At 40.5% G+C, this 27,707-nt stretch overlaps 1 protein-coding gene across 1 annotated transcript; it reads left to right on the plus strand.

The window, feature by feature from the left end:
- The first annotated feature begins 11,738 nt into the window (after positions 1 to 11,738).
- Positions 11,739 to 12,757, plus strand: LOC145709477 (DNA replication complex GINS protein PSF1-like). The gene is made up of 4 exons (XM_081787165.1): positions 11,739 to 11,992; positions 12,049 to 12,289; positions 12,338 to 12,421; positions 12,612 to 12,757. The coding sequence occupies exons 1-4, from the start codon at positions 11,748 to 11,750 to the stop codon at positions 12,675 to 12,677; spliced, it is 636 nt and encodes a 211-aa protein (XP_081643291.1). The 5' UTR covers positions 11,739 to 11,747; the 3' UTR covers positions 12,678 to 12,757.
- Positions 12,758 to 27,707: the final 14,950 nt, after the last annotated feature.

Consider the following 27,707-nt stretch of genomic DNA (forward strand, 5'->3'; position numbering starts at 1 on the left):
TGATTACAGTGGGTCACTTACTGGCTTTTCGTGATTTCATTCCTTGACGCTAGTTAGAGAGCACGTTAGTTATAATATCCAACCCTGCGATAAAACATTTTGGCTGGCAGGCTGGACCCTTTTGACTGTATTGGGTCAAGTTATCTCCGTTTGCCCCCAGTAGATTGCGTGTAGAGGCGGTTACGTGCGCCGTAATCCATAGATAGCGAAAATTAAAAAAGCATTAAAGCATCCTGATCGCGCGTGGACGCCCTTAATTCTTCTGGTCACTTTTTATCACTCTGTCTCATCTTTTAAAATCATGCATATAAAGACTGAATATAGAAGACTTTTGAAATTCTACATTCGATGCCCCCGATAACGGATGTTTTCCATCAAGCTACTGATTGGCTAAAATCAAAGCGTGTTTTTTCTCGAGAAAATCAAATCAGCAGAATTTCTTGTCTGGGAGTCTCTTGAACTGTCACTTTCACCGTCAAAATCAAGCTCTAAAATCGACATTGTTGAACTACTGTCATTGTTAACTTGTTCAGTCTTGACAGAGAACAAAGAATCGTACTTACATATGATTTGAATTTTCGCGAAAAAGAAACTCACTCAAGCTTTTGTCGAAAAGAACTTTCTCAACTATCGACCCTCTTTGGTTCCTTTCATGAAGTTCGCAACGAGTAATTTTAAAGCGATTTAGCTTGTCGAGCATTATCAGAAAGTATAATGCGTCAAACGTGTCCCAATTTTGCGATTTGAAAGAGAAATGACCAGAAGGCTAGAAGTTTCAAATTTTTAAGTCGCCAATTTTTGAAGGACGGATTTTTAGTGGGCCTTACAACCTGTGTAGAAAACCTGAGTCAGGTTCTGGAAGAGCTTGAATGAAAAGCCTAACCCTTCAAGCTCTTTTAAAACCTGACTCAGGTTTTCCACACAGGTTGTCGAGTTTCCAAAAAGCTCATTTTAGAATTAAACATCTCCTCTTTTCATGTTGTTTTTGCTCAATTCGGAGAAGCAAGTCCAAAATTGGAGGTTCAAGTGAATCGTTTTTTGAATTGCTCGGATCGAAGATTTGATGGCTGCTTCCAAGGGCAAGCATTTTCGGATGATGTCTCGGGAAATTATTACTGCCTCTCGGAATTTTTAGGCTGATGCCTTCTTTCGATTTATTTGAAGAAAAATGATTCAGCTTTATTCGAGAAAGAAAAATAGTGGAGGCAGCAAAATCTAGGTTCCGCGATCTGTGTACAAAAACCTGAGTCAGGCTTTGTGAGAGCATAAACGGAAACGATAGTTTTTTTATTATTTTCGGAGCCTGACTCAGGTTTTTCGTTTGCCGAGTCCAGCTTAAAATAAAAGAAGAACTATCATTCTTCTTTTCAAACTTTGCGGTTAAAACTTAGTTTAAGACGTCTTTTACCTTCAAGAAAAAAGGTTAAGGCAGTAATCTTGCTCCCTAACTTGGACAACTTATCGCAGATAACACATAGTTTGCGCGCAAGATTTTGCGGATTTGGCCGGTCAAAATAATGCCAAGATCTTGCCTTTCCAGACTTTCAAATTGCAAAAACTACTCTTTTTTCTGAAATGACGGCTAGACTCGTGGGGAGATCACGATTACCAAACTTGACTACGACCCAAACGACCTTATTAATTTTTGGCTGTCATTACTGCTTGTAAAAACGTGTTGATTTTTTAAAGACTGTAATTGCTAGTGGCTACGCCCGGCAACCTGAGAAAAACCTGAGTAAGGGTCCGAAAAAGCCTTAAAAATCCGGGTGTCTTTTTCGGGCCCTGACTCAGGTTTTTTCCCAAGTTGTCGAGCTCAGGCTTGAGGATTCAAGTCTTCAAATAGCTGATTGCTCTTAATATCCGAAGAATAAAAACCATAAGATTTGCGAAAGGAATTCCTCGCCCATTCCACTGTCATCCAGACAACAGTGAATTTCAGTTAACAATATATAGAACAGTCTGCCAATTGCGGCAGAAGGATAATATTTTTGATAAAATAAAATTCAATGGCAGCGTAATTGTGTCTTAAATAGAAATAGGCCTCACCGACTCGTATTTTCATGTCATCTAATTCTTTTTCGAAATACAATAGATGCGACAAAACTCTGGGCCAATTGACAGCCTCGATTTCCAAATCATTGATAAGCTCGTTTTCAAAATGAAAGTGCCCACAACTTTTATGGAGAAAATTGATATTCGGAGTCCGAATTTTGGACCATCGAATTTTAATCTTGAAGTTAACATAGTGACACCCTTAGTTTATTTAACCTATCAATTGAAGAAACGGGACAAAGGAACCTTATTTTTTGTTGAATAAAATAAGGGCGTCATTATCTAAAGTTGAGAGAAAAATCTAGACAAATGGTGTCGACTCCCAAAATACAAGGTCTTATTAAAGTTCACCTCACGAAATCTTCTACTTATCCTTTTCAGCCGACCGAGCTCGACTGCTTCAATTCATCCCTCCAGCTATGTTTCTCATTTGCAAGTTGCTGCTGTAACTAGTCATACTTCTAAGGCAGCCGACTGACACTTTTTAATTGACATGTTTGTCCACTCATCCAATCAAACCGACAATCTTTGAGAATATTTTCAAAACCGAGTTTTTCATTATATTTTCTTGTTTTCAGGATAACTCTTGGCTCGGGAACCTGTGTAGAAAACCTGAGTCAGATTTTGAAAAAGCTTAGTCTAAAGCTGCGAATCCTGACTCAGGTTTTCTATACAGGTTCCTGAGCTTAGGAAGAACCAGAAGCCACTAGAAAACAGGAAGTTTGATGTCTTCTTGAGCATCTATTTCTGAAAGTTATTTCTGATTTACATTCTGCGGGAGTGAGTTTCGGCCCTTTATCGTTCCGGAAACATGGCGGGACTGTCAAGCTCTCAACTCACTCGGCCAGTTTTTTTCTTGAGCTTGATAAGCTTCTTATTCTAATTCGATGATACTCGGTTACTGTTGTCGTGTCATTTAGAACTGACTGTAAGACCGCCGCGTGGTCTACTCGTTTTTGGAATTTCGCGACGGATTCTTTTCTTTTTGTGAAAAATTGCTTCTCTGAGTGCTGGAATCGCGCGGCCGAGCAATTTTGTTCAACAAAATTATTCAGATTATTTAGGCCATCCTCGTCAATTTGAGCATTTCTGATTAGTTTTCAAAACTAGGCGGATCTGGGCTCGGCAAAGAAAAGTCCTTAAAAACCTGACGCAGGTTAAACCAAGTGGTAAAACCTGAAAATATTAACAAGGGCATCAATGTGGCCCTTGTTGATATTTTCAAAAATCAACGAACGAAATCCTACGAACGAAGGCGAACTTAGAGAATTCCTCGTTCGAAATCTTGTCTCGGCGTTTGATCATTGCTAGGGTAAATCACTAATAATTGAGCTTTTTTGGGCTTAGTAGGGTAGGCATATAATACAGTTTTAGAAAGCTCAGAAGCTGGGGATCATTTTGACTATTGATACTAGGGGTGATCTCGTACCCTGAGGGCATTTAGAGCCCTCCAAAGTCCCGAAATCTGGCCATCTTCGGTCACGTGAATTTTCTCCGCCCGGAACGGGTTTTCAGAACCAGAAACATAGCTAGGATTGTAGCCCAGGCTTTGACGGTCATTTTGAGGGGTCTAAAAGTACTGATTACTCCCCCTTCCTGAGGCGCTAGAGACCTCCGAAGTTGGGGAAGTCGGCCGAAAATGGGTACTTTTTGCAAAAGTACACATTTTCTTCATTGATGCTTCTGAAACACTTGTAATGAGTCATTCTTTTCATTTTTGAGGTAGCAGAAACAGTTTGGGGTCACCTGAGGTCACTTGAGGTGAATATTCTAAAAATTCTTAAAAATTGAATTCGTGACCTCAAATGACCTCAGATGACCCCAAACTGTTTCTGCTACCTTAAAATGAAAAGAATGACTCATTACAAATGTTTCAGAAGCATCAATGAAGAAAATGTGCACTTTTGCAAAAAGTACCCGTTTTCGGCCGACTTCCCCAACTTCGGAGGTCTCTAGCGCCTCAGGAAGGGGGTAATCAGTACTTTTAGACCCCTCAAAATGACCGTCAAAGCCTGGGCTACAATCCTAGCTATGTTTCTGGTTCTGAAAACCCGTTCCGGGCGGAGAAAATTCACGTGACCGAAGATGGCCAGATTTCGGGACTTTGGAGGGCTCTAAATGTCCTCAGGGTACGAGATCACCCCTAGTATTAATAGTCAAAATGATCCCCAGCTTCTGAGCTTTCTAAAACTGTATTATATGCCTACCCTAGTAAGCCCAAAAGCTCAATTATTAGTGATTTACCCTAATCATTGCCAAACTGACATTTCAAAGCTTTCTCAAGAGCAGTATCTTGACTTCCGAAACTGCTCCCAAATTCGACAGTTAAATAGTAGACTCATTTTTTACTGTCAAATGATTTCACAAAAGTCAGAAATTTCGCCTTGTTGCCCTTTGCGAACCAAATTATAATGACGCCTGCCCGAAATTTCAACCTTTTTTATTTTTTTCAATTGAAAACCGATTATTTATTTCAAGTAATTTTATAATCAGAAGAAGTCAGCTTGTGAGTGGCAAGAGAGAGAATTAAGAGAGTCATCTTCTTTTACTCCTCTGATGAAAACTGTTCCAGGCTGGAGTCGTCAAACCAGCCTTGCTCGCGCATCTCCCTCCTAGTCATTGAGGAGAATGTCTTCTCATAGACCATCTTAAAACTATTTTTTAATTCAGTTTTACCTATTTTTTACCTCTCGAGCCCTCTGGTACTCAACAACCTCAGGTTTCTCGATACAACATGAAGCAATTTGGCCCATAGTAGAAATTGTAGAAATACTCTTTTTCTGGGCGTTATACAAACTTTGGAACTTCTAAGCATGAACGGACAAAAAAGGAATTTTTAAGCATGGACGGGTAGAAAAGGGATTTTTAGGCTTGGAAACGGACAAAAGAAATTTCGATTTTTGAAATTTTTTCAAACTTAAATTTATGAGTCTTTGGGCCCCTCTTTCATTTACACGGGGTTTTATTTGGCTGACAGGCCTTAAATACTCTTAAAATTTAATTTGAAAAAATTTCCTATATCAAAATTCCTTTTCAGTCGTCCATGCTTAAAAAGTCCTTTTTTCTCGCGTAACCGCTTAAAAGTTCCTTTTTCTCTCCGTTCACGCTAAAAGTTCCAAAGTTGGTATGACGCTTTTTTGCGACTTGACAAAAATATTTTGATGCGCATTTCGTTTTTGGTTTCGGTTAAGATTTCTATCGATGCACTATCGTTAATCTTTTGCGAACCCATTTAAACTTTGAACTTTATTGTAAACAAATCACTGTAAAACGTCCAGATCGACTATAATTATATTTGAAAAAAGCTCCATTTTATAAATTCAATTCAATTTTATTATTCTGTCGCAATAAATATAAAATATTAAATCAAACACAAAAGATACAGTTTAAAAAGGTTCATTGTGTTTGAGACTTCTTCATTGGCACAGGAGTATCTTCATCATCTTCTTCAATAAATTGAATCGACTCAAGTTCGCGCGGTTCTTGAGTTTGAAAAACAGCTCTACTTCTTCCTTTCCGTTTGTTGCCGAAGCTCAGTCGTCGTCCAGATCGAACCTCACTAAGTTTAATTTGATTGAGAACTGTTAGTCTGCTAAGATATTTTTACTTTTCGCTCAAATTCATCGCCGGGCATTTCTTCTTTTTCTGCGTGCAAGTGAGATTTTTCAGCAACGAAGCCATGTAGCAGTCTCGGCTAAAAAGGCACTAACGTACTCGTAATCTGAAGGGGTCACCTTAAGTCCTCCTGAGTGAGCTCCTCGTCGTAGAACCGCTCCACTGTTCTATCAAAAGAGCTGTTTTTCGTCGGCGTCATCAGCAATCGTTTCTCTTTCTCTTTTCCTAAAAATCCGCGATCAGAATCATCAAGCCCGCTTCGGAGGAAGAAAAACGCTCTTTCGGAAACAGTACCTGTATCTTCAGTTTTAGTTGGCGTGGATTTCGTTGTCCAGAAATTTTGCGCCCGCGATGGAGAGCTCAGATTCTTCAGTGAGTCGCTTTCAAGTTCAAAAATCATTTGATCGATCGGCATTTTTCGCGATTGGAAGTGTTCTTGTTTTTTCCACGGGGCTGTTTTTGATGTTTGGCTCTAGAAAACTAGCGCGAGCCTTTTTTGGCGTGAAAACAAGTTATCGAAGTATCTTTTACAAAGTCGTTTGGAAGTAAGAAAAATTGGCATTTTTTGGCCGTGTTGTTTACTTTAAGACACTAGAAAAATATTCACAATTTTTTATTAAACAAGAAAATCTATAAAAACCTGCAACTTCTATTTATTGTTGCTAGTAGCTATCTAACAGCACTTAGACATTATCTAACAAAGAACTAGAAGTAATTAAGAGCATTAAACTCTCCAATCGAATTTCCTTGTCAGAGATCATTGATCAAGGGCCACTTAGTCACAAACATAAAGATAAGCAGTTTCATTTTTTAAAACTTGCAGCCAGGAATTAATTTTAAACATCAGTCAGCGTTACGTGTCACCGCTCTCAGCTCTGTCAGGAAAATCCGGAAGCAAAAATCGGGTGATTTGATCCTTCCGGTTCCTTGCTGTTACTAGTCAGGCTCCTTGTAGCTGTTGCTGCTTGTACTAGTTCGTCCCTTCTGTTCGCTTAGCTGGGATCGGCCAACCTGTGTAGGAAACCTGAGTCAGGTTGCCAAACTCAGGACCTGAGTCTCAGGTTCGCTTAAAATAGACGCATTCGCTACCTGGCCCTGGCGATTGGTCCATATAAGAAGGACCATTTTGTCTACTTTAAAAAAGGAAAGGGGAAGCTGAAACCTCTCCGGACGTGCCTGTGGACCGCAGTAAAACTAAAATCCTCTGTTCAATAATTTGAGAAAAAGAAAGGACCGTTGTCTCTTCCACGTTGGCCGGATGACATCCTTAATGTCGAAACTTGTTAAACAACGGAATGATACAAAGCGTGTTTCGGGTCAAAGCAAGTTTGATCAACCATCGTTTGAAAAAGTGAATGAAACGCGCATTTAGAAAACGTCAATTCTATATAAAAAAAAGTCCGGAATGCTCAAATTTAATCTCGATCTCAATTATAAATGCTAGTAAGCCAAAGATTAATAGAAAATATTTGAAATGAAAAGTGGAGATTTGTTCGAAAAGCGCTTAAAATAAAATATTTGAGTGAGTCGCGGGATGATCTCTTTGTGATCCCCGATCATGGCTAGCGTTCCAACAAGGCGAGTTGGTAACTTTCGGTAGCGTGGAGGCTGATTTTAGGTTTACCGAACGTGGCAGCAATTTGACTCGCCGCCAATCCGTAAACTACAACTTTTCTGGCCGCGTTTCATTGTTGACCGCCGATTCTAAAGAGGTAGGCTCGGCAACCTGTGTAGATTACCTGAGTTAGGGTCGACTTACAGCCATACTGTATACAGTAGGACTTATTTATGCCTGAATCTTTTAGTAACTGGGGTTATTAGGCGGGCAGTCAGTTATCCTAACCACCGACCTCATTGTACGTTTCTTCGATAAATAAAATAAAAGGGCGGAGGAAATTACGAAATTCGGCCTTGGCACGTGTTCTCAGAATACCATGGACCAATTAACACTCCTTCGCGAATAAAGCAAGAGCAGTTGCATGCATTTTCAAACGGATGATGCGGCTGTTAGAATTTTTAGCCGCCTCAGACAGTAGCTCACGCGAGCTCAGTAGCTCTTACTTTCACATCGCTCGAAATTCCGAAACCGCATTCGTTTCGCACGCCTATCTCGCAGTTTCTACAGTAGCTTTTATCCAGAAATACGAAAGTGTCCCTCAGTCACGTCCAAAATTTCGCATTCCAGCCTCTTTTGCGGTATTGCGCACATTTTTTCCAGACAATTTTTCATTCTAATTTTTGACTCTAAAATCATCACTTTTGTCAAAATAAGGAGGTAGCCCTAAAATAGGGGTCCCCTTAAGGTTTATTTTATCCGCTAAACTGAAATTAAACAAACAAGAGAAATCGTTAAAAATCGCGTTAACGACCTCCACCTCCTTATCAAAATCAATTAAATTTTCTAACTGTATCGCACAAGCTTTCGCTCAAAAACACTTTCATTAACTCGCGTGTCACCACAACTGAAAATATAATCAAAATTAAGCAGCCGCCTGTTTTTACGTATTCAACGTGTGTCGGTTGCGCAGGGCAATTACTGCGAGGAACGTAATTACTCGTGAAAACGGCGAGCTCACTTTTTTAACTTCATTCGCAGCAAAAAATCGGCATTATCCACATGAATCGTATTCGCCACAATCGGATAGCTTTTTCGGAGCCTTCGCCAAATTCGCGAAAAATCGCGTCTCTTCTTCCTCCAAGAACTGACAATTTTGAATTTTTTTCTGGAACCGCAGGGACAAGAAACGATATCCCATTATTTCTTTTATTCTGAGTAACCGCAGGATATTCAGCTGAACGAAACTTTAATTTCTGCGCTTGACAGTTATGACTTTCAACTTATCAGAATTTTGAGTCAAATAAATGAGCTTTTTAAAAGAAAAAGATCAGCTCAATTTCCGGCAATCTGAGGTCAGATTGACGATTAGGGGCTTTCGCGAGAGGGCGCTGTTTGAGCCAGCCAATCAGCGCTCGACGCGTTGCAGTGGCGCTGTTTACTTTATGGGCCATAGATTTATGGCGATCTCAATTTGGATCCTTTTCTTTCTTTCCGAGTTATGTAGAAAGGGATGGAATTAAAGCCATTCTTATTGGTCCATTTCAAATGGTCTGGAAACATGTTGCAACATGAAAGCTGCGATGCAAGATGTTAGAAAGCGTAAATTTTAAACTAGACAGTAAAACTTACCAAAGACTTATGAGAATCGAGAAGCGCGCTGATTAGATGCGAGTTCTTCCGAGGTCATGTCCAAAAATCGACGGTGACGTGCAGTAGCGGAACAAGTACGCTGGCTGAAGCAGCGTCTTTCCAGCAACGTGCACTCAGATGCGAACATGGCCTCCCACACGCAAAGTCGCGGCTTTCGCTGCCGCCAAAACGGAAGCAATTTTTGCAAAATTTGGCACCTTGACATACTCCCAACTTTGCTTTGCTTACAGACATACACAGTTCTTATAGTGCTTGTAAGCAAGTGAGGAAGAATAATGATCCTATCCTTGGATGGAAAAAGAGTTAATTTTATTTCTACTTCAACGATGTGAACCCCCTTAAAATGGTAAATCAAGAGCCAGCGCTTTAATTTTGTCCGTTCTCGGTGGTAGCCACCTTGAAGCTGTCTGCAAGTCAACTGAATAATTACCCGAGAAGGTGAACAACGTGGAGCCTCGATAGGCAAGAGAGATTGCGGCCTGCCTACAAATGCTTCAACGGCACGTTTGTTTTGTGTTTAAAAAATCTAGCAAAAACTTCGATAATTTTTCTGAAATTTTAAGTTAAAAAAGTTATTTTGGTTGTAAAATTTTCAGTTGAAAATTTATTTTTAGCTAAGTAGATCATTTTTCCTTTGCAGGTAAAATAAAGTTACGTAAACGAGGAACAAGTATCTGCAAAAAGCGATAAGACTCGGGCAGATAAGTGGCCCTCAACGCTTTACAACATCTATCGGCGTCTTAACACGTTGTTCTAGCAGTCAGCGAAGGTCGTCAAAGAAGAAGTTTTTATAAAAAACCCTATTTAAGGAACCGAAATTACAAGGCTTTTAACAGGCGTTCAAATTTGCCCTAGTGCTCTAAACTTGGCCTGTTCCAACAGCTCTTTCTCGCTGATATTTGATCACTCGATAAGACGGTCTCTCATCCTGGCTATAAACATTTTCGTGTCTGTTTTTCTTCCGGAGCAAGGAGTACTCATCACTTTACTGATCGAGGAAGAGCATAAAACTGCCATCTGAAATTGACTTATAAATTCGGAGGATTAACCCCCATCGGCCAAAATGTCCATTTTGGACATGGAGCACCTTCTGACGCCTGTAACTCCCTGCAATCATGGTCAGATCTTAACGAGACCCTGATGTTATGGGCCTCAAATTCGATGGGCTTTCTGGTGGTGACCTTTAATTGAGGTCCCTCTGTGGAATTTTTAAGAGTAACGGGCGTTTGAAAAAATGTCCAAAATGGACATGGCGATTTTGAGGCGATTTTTTCGAAGTTTTTCGATTAATAATTTTTAAATCGAGCATTGGAAATGCAAATTTACCGTTCTAGTGCATATGCGATGTATTAAACTGTATAATTCTAACGCGAAGTCACTATTTTTATTTTCTAATTTTTAGAATTGGTGCGTGCCGAGCAGCTCGGCGCCCATCTTCTCTCTCAATTTTTCAACCATCCTTTGTCAAATCGAATATTTTGACACTAGATTTATAGTAAGAAAGAGATGAGAAATTCATTCCCGCAAAAATTTTCACATAATTCTAACGTTTTCATAGAAATGTCCAAAATGGACATATTGTCCGATGGGGGTGGAATAAGGCGCTGTCCGATGGGGGTTAACAATTAAAAATCTCGCCAAATAAAGGCTTTTTAAAAAATGCAGTTATTAGTCGATTCATTAGCAGGATTCTTTAAAGCCAAAAACAGCGTTACCGGATTTCGCCTTCGGAAGTGCGCCGCTTTCTCTGTATCTTCCTAAAAACTTGTTTGACATAATTTTTATACAGTCGACCGCTACATTTGGGCCAATAAGAAAGACCAAGATATCATTCTAAACGGCAAAAATAGAAGCCTGCGTAGAACACCTAGAGTCAGGTCTTGAAACAGGTTTAATGAAAAGCCGCGGTTTTTTGAAAATAACATTTTCAGAAGATTCATAATCTTCGCGGCTTTAAATCCTTTCGAAACCCTGACTCAGGTTTCGAACACAGGTTGTCGTGCCCAGATAACAATATTATTAATTTTTCTTTTGAATCCTTATTGCCGTTCGCAAAAATGACGGATAATGACGGACTCTTCCGCCTAATATCCGATAAAGATTCAAGAGTAAAATTAATAACATGGTTATCTCTCCTCCAAATCGAAAAGTGACTGAGCATCGGATTGAAAGCGGAAGAGTCCATCATTATCCGTCAATTTCATCGTCTCTAGAAGCGGCGGACGAAGAACACAAACATTTTTAAAAACGTGCAGAGCCTCCATTTGGCAATTTGCAGCCCGCTAGCCACTTTGTCTATTGAGAGTCCACGTGAAATTGGTCACGTTCTCAGGTAATTATTCATTTTTGTCTGCGAGACAGGGACAAGGTGCCCCCATCGAAAACCGGCGAATGTAGAGCTCGGCTTCTGGACCCTCCAAATTTTCTGAAGCTCTGCTATTTTCATTATCGCCGGATTTTTTCACACGAGCACCGTGTTCAACTAAAATATGAATTTTTCGATAAGTCTAGCAGCCAGAAAATATGTGATACGGGAAATGCCGTCGAAATTCCAGCGCCCGTGCACTTGGCGCTAAATTTTCACAAGTGCAGTTTACAATTTTGAGTGGGACAGTAGAACAGTTTCGAAACTACAGACAGGATCGGGAATTTGGGATCGGGCGCTACAATCTATGTAGAAAACCTGAGTCAGGATTCTTACAAGTGCCCTTTAGAATCCTGACTCAGGTTTTATACACAGGTTGCCGGGCCTACACTCGGGAATTCGGGGTGTTTTCCAAATGGTGGCGATTCCAAATTCTAGATCGCGAGTTTTCTTTTGAGCAATTTTCAAAAAAGCCTTCAGATCGCAAAATCGAAAAAATACGAGAAAATGTCGGCAGGAGACACAGCAACTGAGTTGATAAAAGACCTGGTTCGTGCGCGAGATACTTTTCCGAACTACGACGACGTAGCTGTTCGCGAAATCGTCGACGAGTCCATCGGCCTTTTCAACAAAAACAGGGAAGATCTGAAGTCGAAGGAAATGGAGAAGATGCTCGGCAACGACGTCAAGGACGACTACTTGGAAGAAGTGACGGTGGAGGAGAGAAGCCGATATGTGAATGTTGTTCAAAGGTGAGTTTTTCTTGGTTCTTTTTCCTCAAAGTTAACATATCGACACTCTTATTAAGAGTCGCTGCAATCGAGCGAAACAAACGTTGCATGATCGCTTACCACATGCGGCGACTGGCGAAAATCCGTGATTTGCGATGGCAAGCCGGCCCCGTCATTCCAGAGCACATCCGGCCGAATCTCTCCGCTTCGGAGAAGGACTATTCCAACAAGTACAATCGCGCGCTGGCGAAACTGATGAGAGCGCAGGGCATCGATTTCACGCAGAATTCAACGCCGCCGAAGTCACTTTTTGTGGAGGTGAACGATTTTCAACGAAGATTACGAATAATAACATTCAATTTTCAGGTCAAAGGCATGGCTGACGTCGGCGAAGTCGAATTGGCCAACGGGGAGACTTTGACTGTCGACAAGTTCAGTCGATATTTTCTGGTAAGAAAGTTCTCGGGCCTAAATTGTCGACAAAACTTCAGAAAAGGGGCCCAAGATTGTCCATTTTCAATTTATTTTCCAATAAGACCGCCGCACGCGCTTTTTGAATCTGAAAATCGACAATGATGGGCTCTACGTCCCAAGTTTCGTTTTCCTTGTATTGAATAATCTGCAATTTTTCAAATTTCAGCCCCGAGCAAACGTGGAGCCCCTCATCCGACAAGGAATTTTGATGGAAATCGAGCGACAAGTCTGATGATCGAACACTTCCTTTATCGAACAGCAACGAAACTTAGGAAAAAACGAACTCACTTCCAAAATATTTACTCCCTTCTTTCTGCCTATTTATTCAAAATGCATATTTATTCGAAATAAAAGCTGAATTTGATTCGCCCGCGTTTTCGGCCGCTTCAAGTGGAAGAGCAGAAATGCATGAATAACTATCGCTCATTATCATAAGCACCCTCTTTTCGAAATTTAGGCCTTCTTTCCAAGTTTGCTTCTATTAGGTCAACCAGTTTTGAAACCCCTCGTTTTCAGAACAATCAAGGCCACCAACGCAGTTATTACTAATGTCTGGGCTACGCAACCTCTGTAGAAAGCCTGAGTCAGATATTTGACAAAGCTTCAATGAAGCCGCGCAGCGGCTTTTCTAAAAACGAAGCCGCAAAGCGGCTTCGCCAGAATTACCATCTATTTTGAAGATTTAGGTTATTCAGACGAAGTTCAGAAAATTGGAAGTGGTTTTTTGGATAACCAATAAAATTGCTGTATTTGGCCTATCGGCCAATTGAAACCCAGATCCCGAAAAATCACTTCCTTTTAAGTCTGCCCGAAAAATCAAGTTCTGTCAAGTGGGTCACGTTTTGACAGTGGGCTTTTTTTCGGCTCGAAATTTAGACTTGCCAGGCCCTTAGTTAGCGGCAGACAGAAAGAACTGTAGAAATAGCGGTTCTTCAGTAATGATGATTGAGAATTAATGCTGCAAGTGAAGCTGTCATTTTTATTTTGAATTACAATACTAATTTGGGGTCAGCGATTTCGACGGAGGCGCATTTCGCGCGAATCTGATTTCGGGGAGCTAAGAAAACCAAAACAATTTCGATGATGAGAGGAATGGCATTCTTCGTTGAGTCACTGGAACTCGCACAGAAGAAAACAATCCCTTTCAAACAGTCATCAGAAAATAACTTTCTTGAGCGTCTTTTTTTTTGACGTTCGGAATTGCGCGAAAATGCTCCATTCTAAATGCCCAGAATTCGAACTAGTCATTCGCTGCCAGCCCGCTTACGTTCTTTTTAGCGACTCTTGAATTCTTTCAATTTTTCTTTTTTTTTAGTAGAAATAAAGAACGAGAATGATTGACGCTGTGCTCGGCAAGCTCTGTTGAAAACCTGCGTCAGGGTTTGAAAGATCTCCAAGAAAAAGCCGCCTTGCTGCTTTTTTTTAATGAAGCCGCAGAGCGGCTTCGCCTGAACTTGAAAAGAAATTGAAAAGGAAATTTTGCGGCTTCGTTTTTAAATAAGCCGCTACGCTGGTTTGCCGAGCTCAGGATTGAAATCATCGACTTCAAAAGTGATGGTAGATCTTGGTGAAACGGGCAAATTTGAGTGTTGTGAAACAGCATGAAAATGGGGTCAATAAAACGACTTGACGGGCCAAACACTCAAATTATTTTATTTGAGCTGGGCAACTTTGTTGTCCTCGATTTTTGGAAATAAGATGGCATCGCACGCACCGATAATGTGCGAAAAATTATAAAATGACTTAACTGCTGATTAGTTTTGTATTGCCAACTCCAGATTTTCCGAAATAAAGAGTTAATGAATAATAAGTTATTATTAATAACATAGATAAGCAGCCAACTTGCAAGGTGAATATTTAGCTGTGCTGTTTATTTCCGTCTTCTGGTAAGAAACATTCCGGAATTTCATTTTGACGGAAACAAGGTCAAGTTTGGAATAAGTCTCCTCGATATGCAAGTTGCGTTACGCCCTGCTTTTCCATAATTTATCTTTTGAGCTCTCTGGTTTAAATTTTCGAATTAAGATTCAGCATAATTGTCAAATAGAAAGGAAAAACTGAAATCTTCAAAAAATATTTGATCGATCAAATAATCCGCCAAAGACTTTTGTTATTTTTTTATTGAGGCAGGGCAAATTAGCTGACCAAATTGGCAGCCTCGTTTTGAGCATATAAAAAGAAGTATCGCGGGGGTTCGGAGAAGAAATGAAAAATGAAATCGAAAAATTTAAGCTCAGGTGCTTCAATGTCATTATGAATTCAATGAAAATTCATATGCTAGAGAAATCAACGAAAAATATAAAATGAAAGTCAAAAATATAAGCCCAGTTTACGTATGTTCTCCACTTCAAGCAATGGTTCTCAATAAAAATGATAAAATGAAATCCACAGTCGTTGTTCTTCGCCCAGTTTACTTCATTTTCCCTGCAAAACCTTATTTTTAAAAATAAATGCTTTACCAAGGAAATAAAACTTTCAACTTTTTTTTTTCAAAAATTACGGTGTCTCTTTGTTAGCTTTTAAATTGTCAAGATTGGCAAAATCGCTTCCGCAAGTTTAGAAAATTCAGAAAATTCGAAAAAAGACGAATGGAACGGATTCCTTCTCTAATTCAGTCGGGCTGACCACATGATGCATTCGGGAAGAAGCGATTTACAAAGAGTTAACATGATCGTTATGCGTAAATGGCGGCTAAGGAGGGTTACGTGTAAAGGAGCGTCCCAGCGCTGCTCCAGCAGGGCGCCAATTTGGATCGCTGATAAAATCCGCGTATTTTATCAAGCTCCACTGTTCGACTCAACTTTCCAGAATCGCGCGCTCAGGAATCCCAAAATCGCCAAAATGACGGAATGAAGAATCATTCCCCCACATTACCGAATTCTCTCTTCAAAGTAGCAGGAGAAGTTACCTTATCGCCTTTTGCATAAGCTGCTTGAAAGAATTTTCGATTTATCAAAACCTGTTTTGTCGTTTCTCCTCCGTCTTGGCTTTGGATGTTTTTAAGGACCCCCCGTCAGCTTTTTTCAAAAATTCATATTTCGGAATTTAAAAATTTTGACCCGGGAAAAGGATTCTACGGGTAAAAAAACGATTTGGGGCTTTATTTTTGGGAGGTGCCTGTAATCGACAAAAAATTTCGACAAATTTTGCGTGGAAATTTTCAAGCAATCAGAAGCCTGGATTCGGCAAAGCGGCCAATCAGCAGCCGAGTAGCGGCTCACGCAAAATTTGTCGAAATTTTTTTGTCGGTTCCAGACACCATCCCTTATTTTTGGGGGTCTATCTCGACTCCTTCACCCCCAAAATCGCATTTGAAAATTGGACATTTTGCCGTAAATTGACAAATTTGCCCTAATTTTGCCAAAAATATTGAATTTTCTTGGTCAAAAATTCCTCTTACCAAGTTTATGAATAAAAGTAAAAATAATCTTTAAAAAAAATAAAAATACTAAATATTGCATAGTATGTTTACCTGAGTACAAAAAACACGGTCGACCCTCGAAGTCCTTTTCTAACTTTAAAATAAGTGCGAAAAATCATCTTTTCTCAGAGAAAAAAATTGTAAAAAGCAAAATAAAATCGATTCTCGTTCTTTTTCACTTTGCAGGAAAACTTTCTAGATATAATTTTTAAAGACCATAACTCGTTTTTAATATAAGCCGAATATAAATTTTCTATTTTTCACTGATGGTTGGTAATCATTAATTAAGCTTTTCATTTAGTTTAAAAATTTGTTCTCGAATAAAGTACCCATATCATCTAATACAAAAAAAACACGACAATCGCTGCTCGCCCAAGATGCAGCACTGGTCATCGCGGCTCTTCCTTGTCCGTCTTCGCAGATGAGTGGACAGCCAGAGTCACCGTTGCAAGCAGAAACTCGGCCACTGTAACCAACACAGAGGGTCAAAGAATCTACCAGAAGAGAGTATTGGCCGCACTTTTTTTGAGCTCATAGACTATTTCGAAGGCGCAAGCCTTTGCTCGGCAACTTCGAGTCGATCCTGACTCAGGTTTTCTTCACAGGTTCCCGAATAAAGAGCCGAATTGCGAGCACAGAATGAAGTTCTTCTCGTGCAAATTTTGAATAATGACTTGGTTCTTAAAAATAGGGAGAAATGTGCATTTACGGGATTTATTCGAAGCGATGAATTTTGCATGCCAAGTTTAGAATAACAGTTATTATTGTCATGTTCGAACGTCTTCCGAGCCTCATTCGACATGACCAAATGACGTTGTGGCGATTCATAATTCGCGAAATGATGGAACATATCAATACTAATAACAACTCCAAACTTGACATATTTAATTCCTCAGTTTGTTTTGAGAAACATCGAAAGGCAAAATCCAACAATGAAAATACGGGGCCCTTTTTCGGGAACGGACGGTGCCGGTACCGATCCGGTTTTTGGTACCTTCTTTAGTAAAATTTAAGGGTGTCACTTTCTTAGAACGGTGAGTGACATGTCTACCAGACAAATCAGCTTGAACCCCAACCTTAATGATTTTGTTTCCAAAGATAACAGAGTGACACCCTTATTTCCAGTCCTATCGAAGAAAATAAGAATACAGTTTAAAAACGGCTTTTGAATAAGTTCGCTAGAAAAGCTTTCCGAATTCGAAAGTTCGTAAATATTTGGCCCAGACGTGGCGATAAGTGTTTAACTCGCCGCTTTGTGATAATTATTTTCAAAGGTGTTTCAGTGGAAAAATTAAACAAACATAGCGGAAAAATTGAGTCTCCTTTTTCTCGCCGCCAGGGTCACCTGTTTCAAGTGACGATTTCGCCCCTTTTCCGACCGCGAAAATCCAACAAGCAAAACGTTCCATCCAAAACACACACTTTTCTTCGCGGATTTATCGAAATTTATAAAACTGCGACTGACGCAGCGAAATTTCCAGTTCCATCTTCGCGGCTAAGCGCGCGCGCATGTTTACGCCAACTCGTGTTTTTTCACTCGAAATTCTTAATTTTCCGATTAGACTGTATTCCAAGCACGTTTTTATTTATTAGCGGTTCACGCGAATCTTTATTTACTGTCTTTCAGCCAGTAACACATTATGTTATTAGCAAGCTGTTATTTATAATAACTTTGATATTTTTCAATTGTTGAAAGATATCATCCTAATCGAAATTGAACAATTTAAGAATTAGGGGGTTCGTTTTGGCAACAATTTAAGATATGAAAATTAAATCAACTATTATAGGTGGGCCCTATAGTAGTTTTTAAGGGGAGGGGGGTTAGGAAAGCCTGAGTCAGGTTTTGAAAAAGCTCAAATGAAAAGCCGCGCAGCGGCTTTTACAAAAAAATAGTCGCAAAGTATCTAATAGATACTATACTTATAGATACTATACTAATAGATACTATCTAAAATTACAAAATTAAAATGACTATTCTGGAGAAGCCGCTTTGCGGGTTCGTTTTTGTAAAAGCCACTCTGCGGTTTTTCATTTAAGCTTTTTTAGGACCCTGACTCAGGTTTTCCACACAGGTTGCCGAGCTCAGATTCTCGATTTAAAATTTCGAAGTCCTTCTTTTTCTTTTCTTTTTGGTTTTGGTTTTTGTTGAGTTGGAGGGGCTCTTCTTGCTGGAGTGTTTTTGTTCCTGCAAAGAAGTGAGCTGTGAGTGAATCAAAGCGGAGGAGGAACTGGCGAAGACGACCCTTGAAGAAGAGAAGAGGAGCTCGTTCCTCGAAGCAGAAGAGACGAGCGAACGTGGACGCGGTCGAACGCAATGTAAACTCGTTACTCGTTCTGAGCTGACTAATTCCGCTAATCCCAATCCCCTTTCTCGCGCCAGACCAGCCCTTGTCTATGCATAATTCTAGCACATGTTGCATTGCAAATTTGCTTTTTACGAGCAATTTGATAACCAGATTCGAGTGTTGCAGCTTCTCGCTCTAGCTACTAGATTTCACGAATAATTTATGGCAGCGATTGGGTTTTTGAAAGAAGGTTAGGAACAGGGCTCGGCAACCTGTGTTGAAAACCTGAGTCAGGTTTCGAAGTAGCGTAGCGGCTCTTTATTCAAGCTTTTCAAAGCCTGACTCAGGTTTTCTACACAGGTTGCCGAGCCCAGGTTGGGAAATCACGAATAGTGTTTTTCAAGAATTTTTGGTGGTGACACCCTTATTGCATAGTATTCTGCAATTATTGCAATTTGTCCGCTATTCTCAAATCGAAATTTCTATTATTTTACTTTGCAAATTAGATGGCTGTGAAATGTAAAAAGCATCTGATTTACAGAATGCTGCATTTTCAAAGCTGGCATTTTCGAGAAGAATCTAAAACGATAATTCCTCGCAAATTCAAGTACGACTGTTAGATATTTGAAAAATCAGCCAAAATCAGCTAGAATTTGAAGCTGAGCTCAACAACTTGCATGGTAAACCTGAGGCAGGGCTAGAAAGATCTTATGACTTGATTTTTTAGAAAGTATAGAATTTCTATTCTAGCGCTGAAAAGAGTTAAAAAAAGTCTTGATTGGAATAACAGAGTACACCCTTAAAAATAGAAGCCTTCAAAATACATATTACATTGCGTAGCATTGTCTACTAGACATTTGAATTCAAGATGTTTTGGGTCACTTGGGACTCCTTTTCTAAATCATAAATTAGCTGTTTTTACATTTCAAGAAAGTCGGCCAGACAAATCGCGAAAAAGAGTAGATTCTTGTGATTCCTCGCAAATTCAAGTCGGCGAGTTCTATTTCAGTTATGAAACTGTCAATAATGTTAGAGAGCCTTGTCTGTTCGCCACTTTTATTCAACGAATCAGATGATGAAAATGGCTCCATGGTCCTTGTATAAAATGGGTTAACTCACGTGTACGCCTGAGCTATACTCGTGCGGCAAGGAGTTAAACTTTCTAGAGATGGGAGATCAAGGCCAAGCTACCTGTGCAGAAAACCTGACTCAGGATTTGAAAGGGCCCATAGCGGCTCTTTGTGCTTTCAAGTCCTGACTCAGGTTTTCTACGCAGGTTTGCGGAACCCATTCAATGATGCGCGAAAGGAAAGAACTCTGGTAGCTTGAGTTGTACATTCTTTAGAATGTTCTAAGGCGGCGACTTCCTTAGTTGGCTGGCATTTTTGGCAGATCGCGCCAATTTCCAGAAAAGTGTCTTGGAGTGCTGAGCCATTCTTGCGGCATTGTTCGATTGGACGGGCTGATCTGGAATCGCAGAAAATACAACGGAATTGAGCCTGAGTAAGGCCGGATAACACGGCCAGCCTAACGTGGTGGCGGGCCGCCGTCTCAACCCTGTTTTTAATCTTAATTACTTTCGAATTATTCGAATTCATTTCGCAACGTAGAACTCTGTAATTGGCCCAATACATGATGTTTAAAGTGAAATTGTGGACATTACTGTAACCTCTGTTGTTGCATCAAATAAAAAAAGGCTCTTTTTTGAAAGCTCTGACTCAACCCTGAATCAGGTTTTCTATCTACGTTCTCTGGTGTTTTCAAGGTGACACCCTTAATTTTTTTGGTCAATAGGAAGCTTCATTCGTCGTTTACTTCCTTCTCGATTTGACTTCTGCTTTGACGAAAATTTCGAATCTGGGCTCGGCAACCTGTGTAGAAAACCTGAGTCAGGTTCTAAAGAGTTAAAACGAAAAACTGCGAAGCGGCTTTTTTTTAAACAAAGCCTCGAAGCGGCTTCGCAATGTAACCATCTTTATCTATTGTTAAATTCATACGGCCTGACTGAAGAACCTGACTCAGGTCTTCTACACAGGTTGTCGAGCGTAGTTTCAAATTTCTAGCATAAATCCGTGCGAAGATAGCAGATTCACGTGAACGCTGGACAAATCAATTGGCAACGTAGGACGGCAAACTTGAATGTCAAAACTGCGGCCGGATTTAGCCTAGAAATGCCACAGCGTCTATCTTCTCCTGGGTCACACCTGTCAACTTGCGATAACTTCCAAAGAAAACGCGCAGCCGATCGATCAAATTTTCAATTTGAACTTTGCGACTTTTCAGTTTTGAAAATTTCAAATTGAGGATTTGATTGGAGCAGCGTTCAACTGGCAGCGAGACGACTGTGGGTTCGGCTAATCTGCCAGTAAGAATGCCGCCGATAGAAAAGCGGAGAAACGTGATAAATACGGTTCTGTGGTTGTTGTTTGGGCGCGTAAGAGGGGTTCTCACCCACTTAATAATCACGATTTATGATCATCATGAGTCGGCGCACAGACGCTCAATTTATGAATTTATGAATGTGCCCGGTCGCAGCTGTGCTTGTTAATTTATCCAACTTAGATCGTCATAAAAAGGCGACTGTAAATAATCGATCGTCAAATTTTTTTTTCAAGCAAGAAACGAAGCAGAAATTTTACACAGGTTCCCGAGCCTAGCCATTAGCACATCCTACAAATTGCGGGCTACAATTCCTTAGCTTACTACTCATCTACATACAAGACTCAACGACCAGTACTCGGCAAAATGTGTAAGGAACCTGAGTCAGGGTCTGAGAGAGCTTCCTTGAAAATCCGCGTAGATTATCTTTTCAGACCCTGACTCAGTTTTTTTCACATATTGCCGAGCCCAGTCGGACCAAGACTACCTTACTGATCATTTCCAAATACAAACGAAATAACGACCGTGAAAAATTGATTTTATTTAGGAACAATATCAGGAGCATCCACACTGGATGGTCTAAGTCAAGACTTTCCGCCGATCTCTTGTTCAATTTCTACTATTCTTCCCTTTTTTCGGAGACGAACGAGTCACTTTAGCAGTCGAGTTTGTCGACTGCAGGTTGAATGCGACTCTGTTTCCAGATTCAAATCAGTCTGGTCAGAGCTCTGAAGAAATTTTCAACAATCGCTGGTTTCTGAAGAATCTTACCTTTTTACGGGTGGCTTCGGACTGTCGAAGTTCGACGAACTGACTTTTGAGCTTCTTTAGGCCCGAGGTCAACAGAAGTTCTAGAGATTTGCGAAAGAGGCTGGTTGCATTACCTGAGTCAGGTTTTCCACACAGCACGGCGGAACTGGCAGGAACTGGCAGTTTTAGTTAAAAACAAAGAAAGATAGTGAATCCTGAGATTTGTATTCCGCCCGTGCCGAATTTTCAAATTTAATTCTTTTCAATTCGATTAAGCTTCAGAAGCTTCGAGCGCTGCTCTCATTCAAAAGTCGACATTTTCTTAAGATAACGCGAACTTTGCTCGGCAAACTGTGTAGAAAACCTTAGTCAGGCTTAATTTGCATTTTCATTTTCAGTGAACGGAAAAAAGGAAGTTTTCTTTCGCTTATTTTCGGCTGATAAGACAATCTTGGATCAACAGCAACGGCAACTCTATATTTCAAGTGATAAAAATCGAAAAACAAGCATTTTTCTAGCGAAGCAATTTTCCAATTTTTTTGTTTAGAGGAACTGGCGCCGCTGTCTTTTGAAAGTCTCATTAATATTTTTTGATGAGAGATCGAGTCGTGTATTTTTAGAGCGAAAGAAATCTAATGAGCGCGGGCTAGCCGGCGCCTAAGCTGTTTTATGCAGGGTTCCAATTTTTCTCAAAAAATATTTGAGCGGAGCGAGCGGCTGAGCGGTCTACCAAAAAAAATTGTTGAGCTGAGCGAGCGGCTGAGCGGACGGCCGAAAAAAAAATTTGAGCGAGCGAGCGGACTTTGAGCGGAATTTTTTTAATGAAAAAAAAAATATTTTTTTGCGTTCTTTAATAATATTTCAAAAGAGTTTATTCTTCTAGTTTAATATTATTTTTCTGGCAGTACTGAAGAATGGCAGTTTTGAATATTTTTGCATCCTTGAACTGACGTAAGAGCAGAATCGTCTCGTTTTTCATTCGATTTCGACATGGATCCATCGTATCACGCGTTGTTTCAGAGAACTCTCTTTCAAGATCGCATGATGAGCCAGGTACATTTATAATCTTGAATCAAAGAAAAATTAGGGTTTGACTCAGTTTAAAACCTGGAGGGCGACTTTCGAAAGACGAGGAAATCGGATGCTCATCGATTTCCAGAACGCCGTCAATTTTTTGTGAATAAAATGTGGCGATTTTTCTTCGATACGATCGGTGATTTCTTCCCATTCTTCTACGGCGATTTGACCTTCGTATCTTGAAAATTCTGCCTCAAGAGAATCATCAACTTTTAACTTTGATGTTGAATTTGTAATGATTTTAAAATCATTATTTGGGTTCAGCTGCGGGGGTTGTTTTCGGGTTGATTCTGCCTTGTTTTTATCGGTTTGAGTATATTTTTCTAGTTCTTTGTCAATATACCAGATGAAATCTATAAGAAATGACTCAATGAATTAAGTACAAAAAAAAAACCTTTGGCTTTTTTCATAAAAGAAGATGTCTTATCTTCGATTAATTTGATATTTCTTCCGTAGACTTGTTCGTCGGCCTGAAGGAGCGCATTCTGGAGATGACGAAACGAGCATGTGTATTTGCTTGGAGTGAGGTAGAGACATGCCAAATTTAAATCTGTGGCCCTCAGCGGCTCTTTACCATCGACCAACTTGTCGATCTGCTCGTAAAATGCACCGAAAACCATCTTCATAAGCTTGATGAAGAGTCCAGAGCGTAGTTTCGAGTGAAATTGTTTTTGCCTAATCGATTTGAGCAATTGATGCTCTTCCATGGTTGAGTAGATGAGCATCTCTTCAAAAATCAATAGTTGATCGCAGACCTATAGTGAGTTAAGATTTTATACTCTTAAAGATTTACCTTCGAAGCAGGATCTTCGAGAGTTCTCACAAACTCCATAAGGTCTGTTGTTATTATCGATAAGCTGGTGACAAAGTCGAGATCTGGAAATGCAACTCGTCGTGGAATCAAGTAGGCGTGATCGTTGGTCGACGACGAAAGGTCCTGTAGTTTTGGCCCCCACGATACAAGAGTCTGCAAATTTTCTTGCTTCTTATTCCAGCGAATTCCGTTGTCGCGTCGTATTTGTGGATAGCCCTTCAGTAAAGATGACTTTTTCTTGATTTCTTCTTCTGTCATGTCCGTAGTGTTCGTTTTACGTTTGAACAACTCGATCTTCTCTTCATCTGAAAGAGACTCTTTTGCAAAATAATTGTTGATCGAGGGGCAATCCTGTGGGCCGAGCTTCAGCTTCTTCTTTTCTTGGTACGTTAGTCCGTTGCGGCAATGAGAAATAAACTTGTCCACGTTGGTGGAGAGATCAGAATCTAGCCTAGCGTACAGGACGGCATTTTGTATCATTCCATCCATAGAACGTACAGCGCTATGAGCCCCACAAATTGCTGCTTTTAGGGACACATATTCTGCCACACCTTTTTGCCCTCCATCTACAGTCACACCAATGAGTCGCTGATACGTTTTAATTCCATATTCAGCAAGAGTTTCTTCAATTTCTGCAGCGCATGCGACGTCGGTCTTATCAGTTATTGGTGTATACTGGAGAAGATACTTGAATCGCTGGTCTTTAGACGCGTCATAGAAGATGAGCAATGTACCAAAGGCAGAAGATTCTAAGTCACCAGTGGAAGTGCGGCCGGTATATTTGGTATCACATTCAAGCGTAACGCATCCCCGTTCGATCAGAATAGGGAGCACTTTGCTGAGAAAATCAAGCATTTCAACGTGGGACTTAAACAGCAGCGTTTTAACGTTATCATAGGTGAGATCGAGCTGTTTTGCATCTTCTGGATGCCCACCACCGGCTGAGAAAGCGTCTCGGACAAGATTGTGGAAAGAATCACTAAATAATTTAGTGAATAGAAATATGATTAAACTATTACCTCTCCAAAAAACGAAAGGACACGTGTTGTTCAGAGCATAGGGAAACGGCAGAATTCTTGAATTTGTCTACCGCAGGCTTCAAAACTTTTCGACGCGGTTTGAAATAAGCGGCAGCTTGGTATCGTTCATTTTCTTCCCGTTCTACTTTCTTTTTGCGCGAACCTGCATCATCAGGGAGTGGAGCATGCCATCCGTTAATGTGTCTTTTGACTTAAAACAGACTTGAGTTAAATAGTTTTTTTTTCGTACCATTCGATATTTTGATCGAGTTCTGACATCCACTCTCCTTGACACTAAAGGGATCGTTGTTATTCCGGCAAGGTCCAACGCATCTCAACCGAAATGTCCAATTGTTTTCGGAATCAAGTTCTTTTTCGAAAGAATCCGGGGCGTAGGGATGATCAACTTTGAACTCGACAAGCCAATCCGAAAATGTTTGGTTCTCGCATGGAATGAAACTTACGCCAAGCTTCCTTTTTTTAGGTCGACTCATTCTTAATTAATAAAAATCACAGACTTTAGGGCGATCTCATGGGAGCAAGGAGAAATTTTGGCAGACGATGCAGTAATACTGCTTGATTCGTGGATCGTTACTTGTCAGACTGGCTTCATGCAAAGCCCGCTTCTTCATGAGAACGGTCTGATGAAGTATTTCTCCTCGTGGGCTCAGTTCTTTCTGTTCCATTTCCCACCCTGGGTCATGCTCGATGTCCCAAACTTTCTTTGTGTAATCGAGCAGCTCATCGACAAGTCCATCGATTTCGCATATTCGTGTTTTGTCGGTTTTCCAGCGTTCCATGAGCTGAATCGACGTTTTAGCCATTTCTTGGTAAAACAGAAGAGTTTCTGTTTGTATTTCGATAGAGTCCGACATTCAACTGAAAAAATAAAATGATCAAATTTGTAATAAATGTTTTTTTAGGAGAGGCATAAAAGGCATTTTATTCCAATGAACGAGTTTCGCAGTGTTATAGTCACTTAATTTGGCAGTTACTACTCCCTCGGCAGTGTTTTCTTTTTCTTGGCTATCGGTTCTGCAGCCACTTCGAAGTCTTCTAATTCTTTCAATCGGTCATTTTGTTTCTGAATAATGGAAAGGTTAGCAGAGGTTTTTGAAATTTCTGCTCACCTCGACAGTTGTGCGTTCTGTCCCCATGGTCATGAAGCGTTTTCCTCCTAAAATGTGCTGCTGGTACCATTCGACGCTTTTTTCCATCGCGGTTTTGAATCCTTTTTGCGTCCATCGGTGGTTTTCCGGAAGGTCACCGAATTTCGTCGCGGATGATCTACGAAGCTTTTTTTAAAGAATCGTCATTTTTTATGCTTACTGAAAAACACGGTGATCTGCGGATACCATCGGTCTGTAGAGATTGCGCAGCTTTTCAAACTTTGCTGCATTTTTGGAATCTTTGAGATAGGGCGAGAATTTTCCGACTATATCATCAAATGGAAACAACTTGAATGAATCCTTCTTCTTTTTGAGTTCATCCATTTTTTTCTTCATCCCCGCTATGCCTTGGTTGTTTTCGTAAAAGTTTCTGAAACCCTCGAAAACAATGGTCACTTCATCATCTTCATCCGAAAAGCTCTCATACACGACGAAGTATCTAGGCAGAAGTTCCAAGTTTTTCTCGTCGAGTGAGTCAGCATCAAAAAACAAGGTCACTAGCAGGGCATGGCCGATGTTGATCGTAACTGTCGCCTTCGATTTTTGTCGTTCGTAAAAAGACTTCTTTTTACATTTCTTTATGATGAAGTCTAATGAACAGATTTAATCTTAGTAAGCAATAATGTTGATTTTTACCGCACGAGTACTCATCATCAGAGTCGCGACTTGATTGAGGAAGTTGTTTTGGAGGCGGCTCATTGAAGATCTCGGCGATGTCGGAAGTCGATGCCGGCAAATCCTCGGGTTTTGTGTAGAGGTCTTTATTCAATTTGAGAGCAGCAGAGAGAGCCGAGATCTGGCCGCGTGAGAAAAGATGTAGATATCGAGCAATCGCTTTCGTTTCTTCCTAAGACCTCGATCATTCAATTGCTCTTATGGTTTTTAACTACCTTTTCTAGTTTGTTTTCGGACATTGTAGCCTTGAACATGTCTATCATCTTCTTCTCGTCTTTGTAGATATGCTGCTTGAAGTGAATCGGCTGGATTCCCGACATCAAAAATAGAACCTCCCCAAATTTACTCGAGAAGGATGATCCGGGAGCGATTTGAGGAAGTGAGTTCCAGACACTTAAAAAAAATTATGCGCAAAAACTTATATAAGTACGCACAAGAGCGCTGGAAAGGGGTTGAAAATAATTTTTGAGACGCTAGGGGATTCTCGGTTGATAAAAGGATCTGGAGGTCAAGGGTAGACAGCTAACCACAAAGGGTCCACATCACACACCCTTGCATAACCATGTCCTTCAGAATAACCGCGGTGAAAAAGGGTTGAAAAAGGTTGGGGCTTTTTGGTGGTAAAAAAGGATCTGGAGGTCAAGGGTAGACTGCTAACCACAAAGGGTCCACTTCACACACCCTAGCATAACCATCTCCTTCAAAATAAGCGAGGTGAAAAAAGGGTTGAAAAAGGTTGGGGGTTTATGGTGAAAAAAGGATCTGGAGGTCAAGGGTAGACTGCTAACCACAAAGGGTCCACTTCACACACCCTAGCATAACCATCTCCTTCACAATAAGCGCGGTGAAAAAGGGTTTGTAAAAGGTTGGGGATTTATGGTGGAAAGAAAAGGATCTGGAGGTCAAGGGTAGACTGCTAACCACAAAGGGTCCACTTCACACACCCTAGCATAACCGTCTCCTTTTCTGTTTAAAAATTGGTTTTGAAAAAGGGCCGAAATTTGGGGAGAATTCTAGCATTTCATAATTACCTTCGATTGACGATCTTCAATTTCTCTCCTTTCATGCGCTCTTCGTCGACTCCTCTCTGCGTCATTCTCTAAAAATATGATTTTTTTAGTTATTGTCTTTTTTAGTAAAAAGAACTTTCAGTTATTTTCTCTAAAAAACTTTTTTTTTCTCGAAAAAAAGAAGAGGAAAAGTTGCAGACGGAGCGTGAGTTCTGATTTTTTCTCAGAAAAACTCTCGTCCAATAGAAAGAGCGCTTTAAAGTTTCCTCCAATCAGAGAACGCGCTCATGAAATGGTCTGACTAGGTCTGAGTGTTCATTTCGCTTGGCGCTCGCAGGCGGCCAATAGGAGCGCGAGAAAAATATTACTCACGCCAAGTCACCGCTCAATCCGCTCAATCGCTCTCCCTCAATTGAGCGAGCGGGTGGGCGAGCGGGAATAATCCAACTTTGTTCTGAGCGAGCGAGCGACCGCTCATCGCTCGCTCACCGCTCGCTCACGCTCAAATTCCGCTCACCGCTCAACCAAAATTGGAACCCTGGTTTTATGCACGCCAGTTTTCATAAAAATCATTTGCATAAGCTGCCAAAACGTGCACTAGCGGATTAATTGCCTTTTTATTTTCTTTTCAAAGCTAGGAATCATGCCCTAATGTGTTTTTTG

Source organism: Oikopleura dioica, chromosome XSR (genome assembly GCF_907165135.1).
Source record: "Oikopleura dioica chromosome XSR, OKI2018_I68_1.0, whole genome shotgun sequence".
Classification (NCBI taxonomy): Eukaryota; Metazoa; Chordata; class Appendicularia; order Copelata; family Oikopleuridae; genus Oikopleura; species Oikopleura dioica.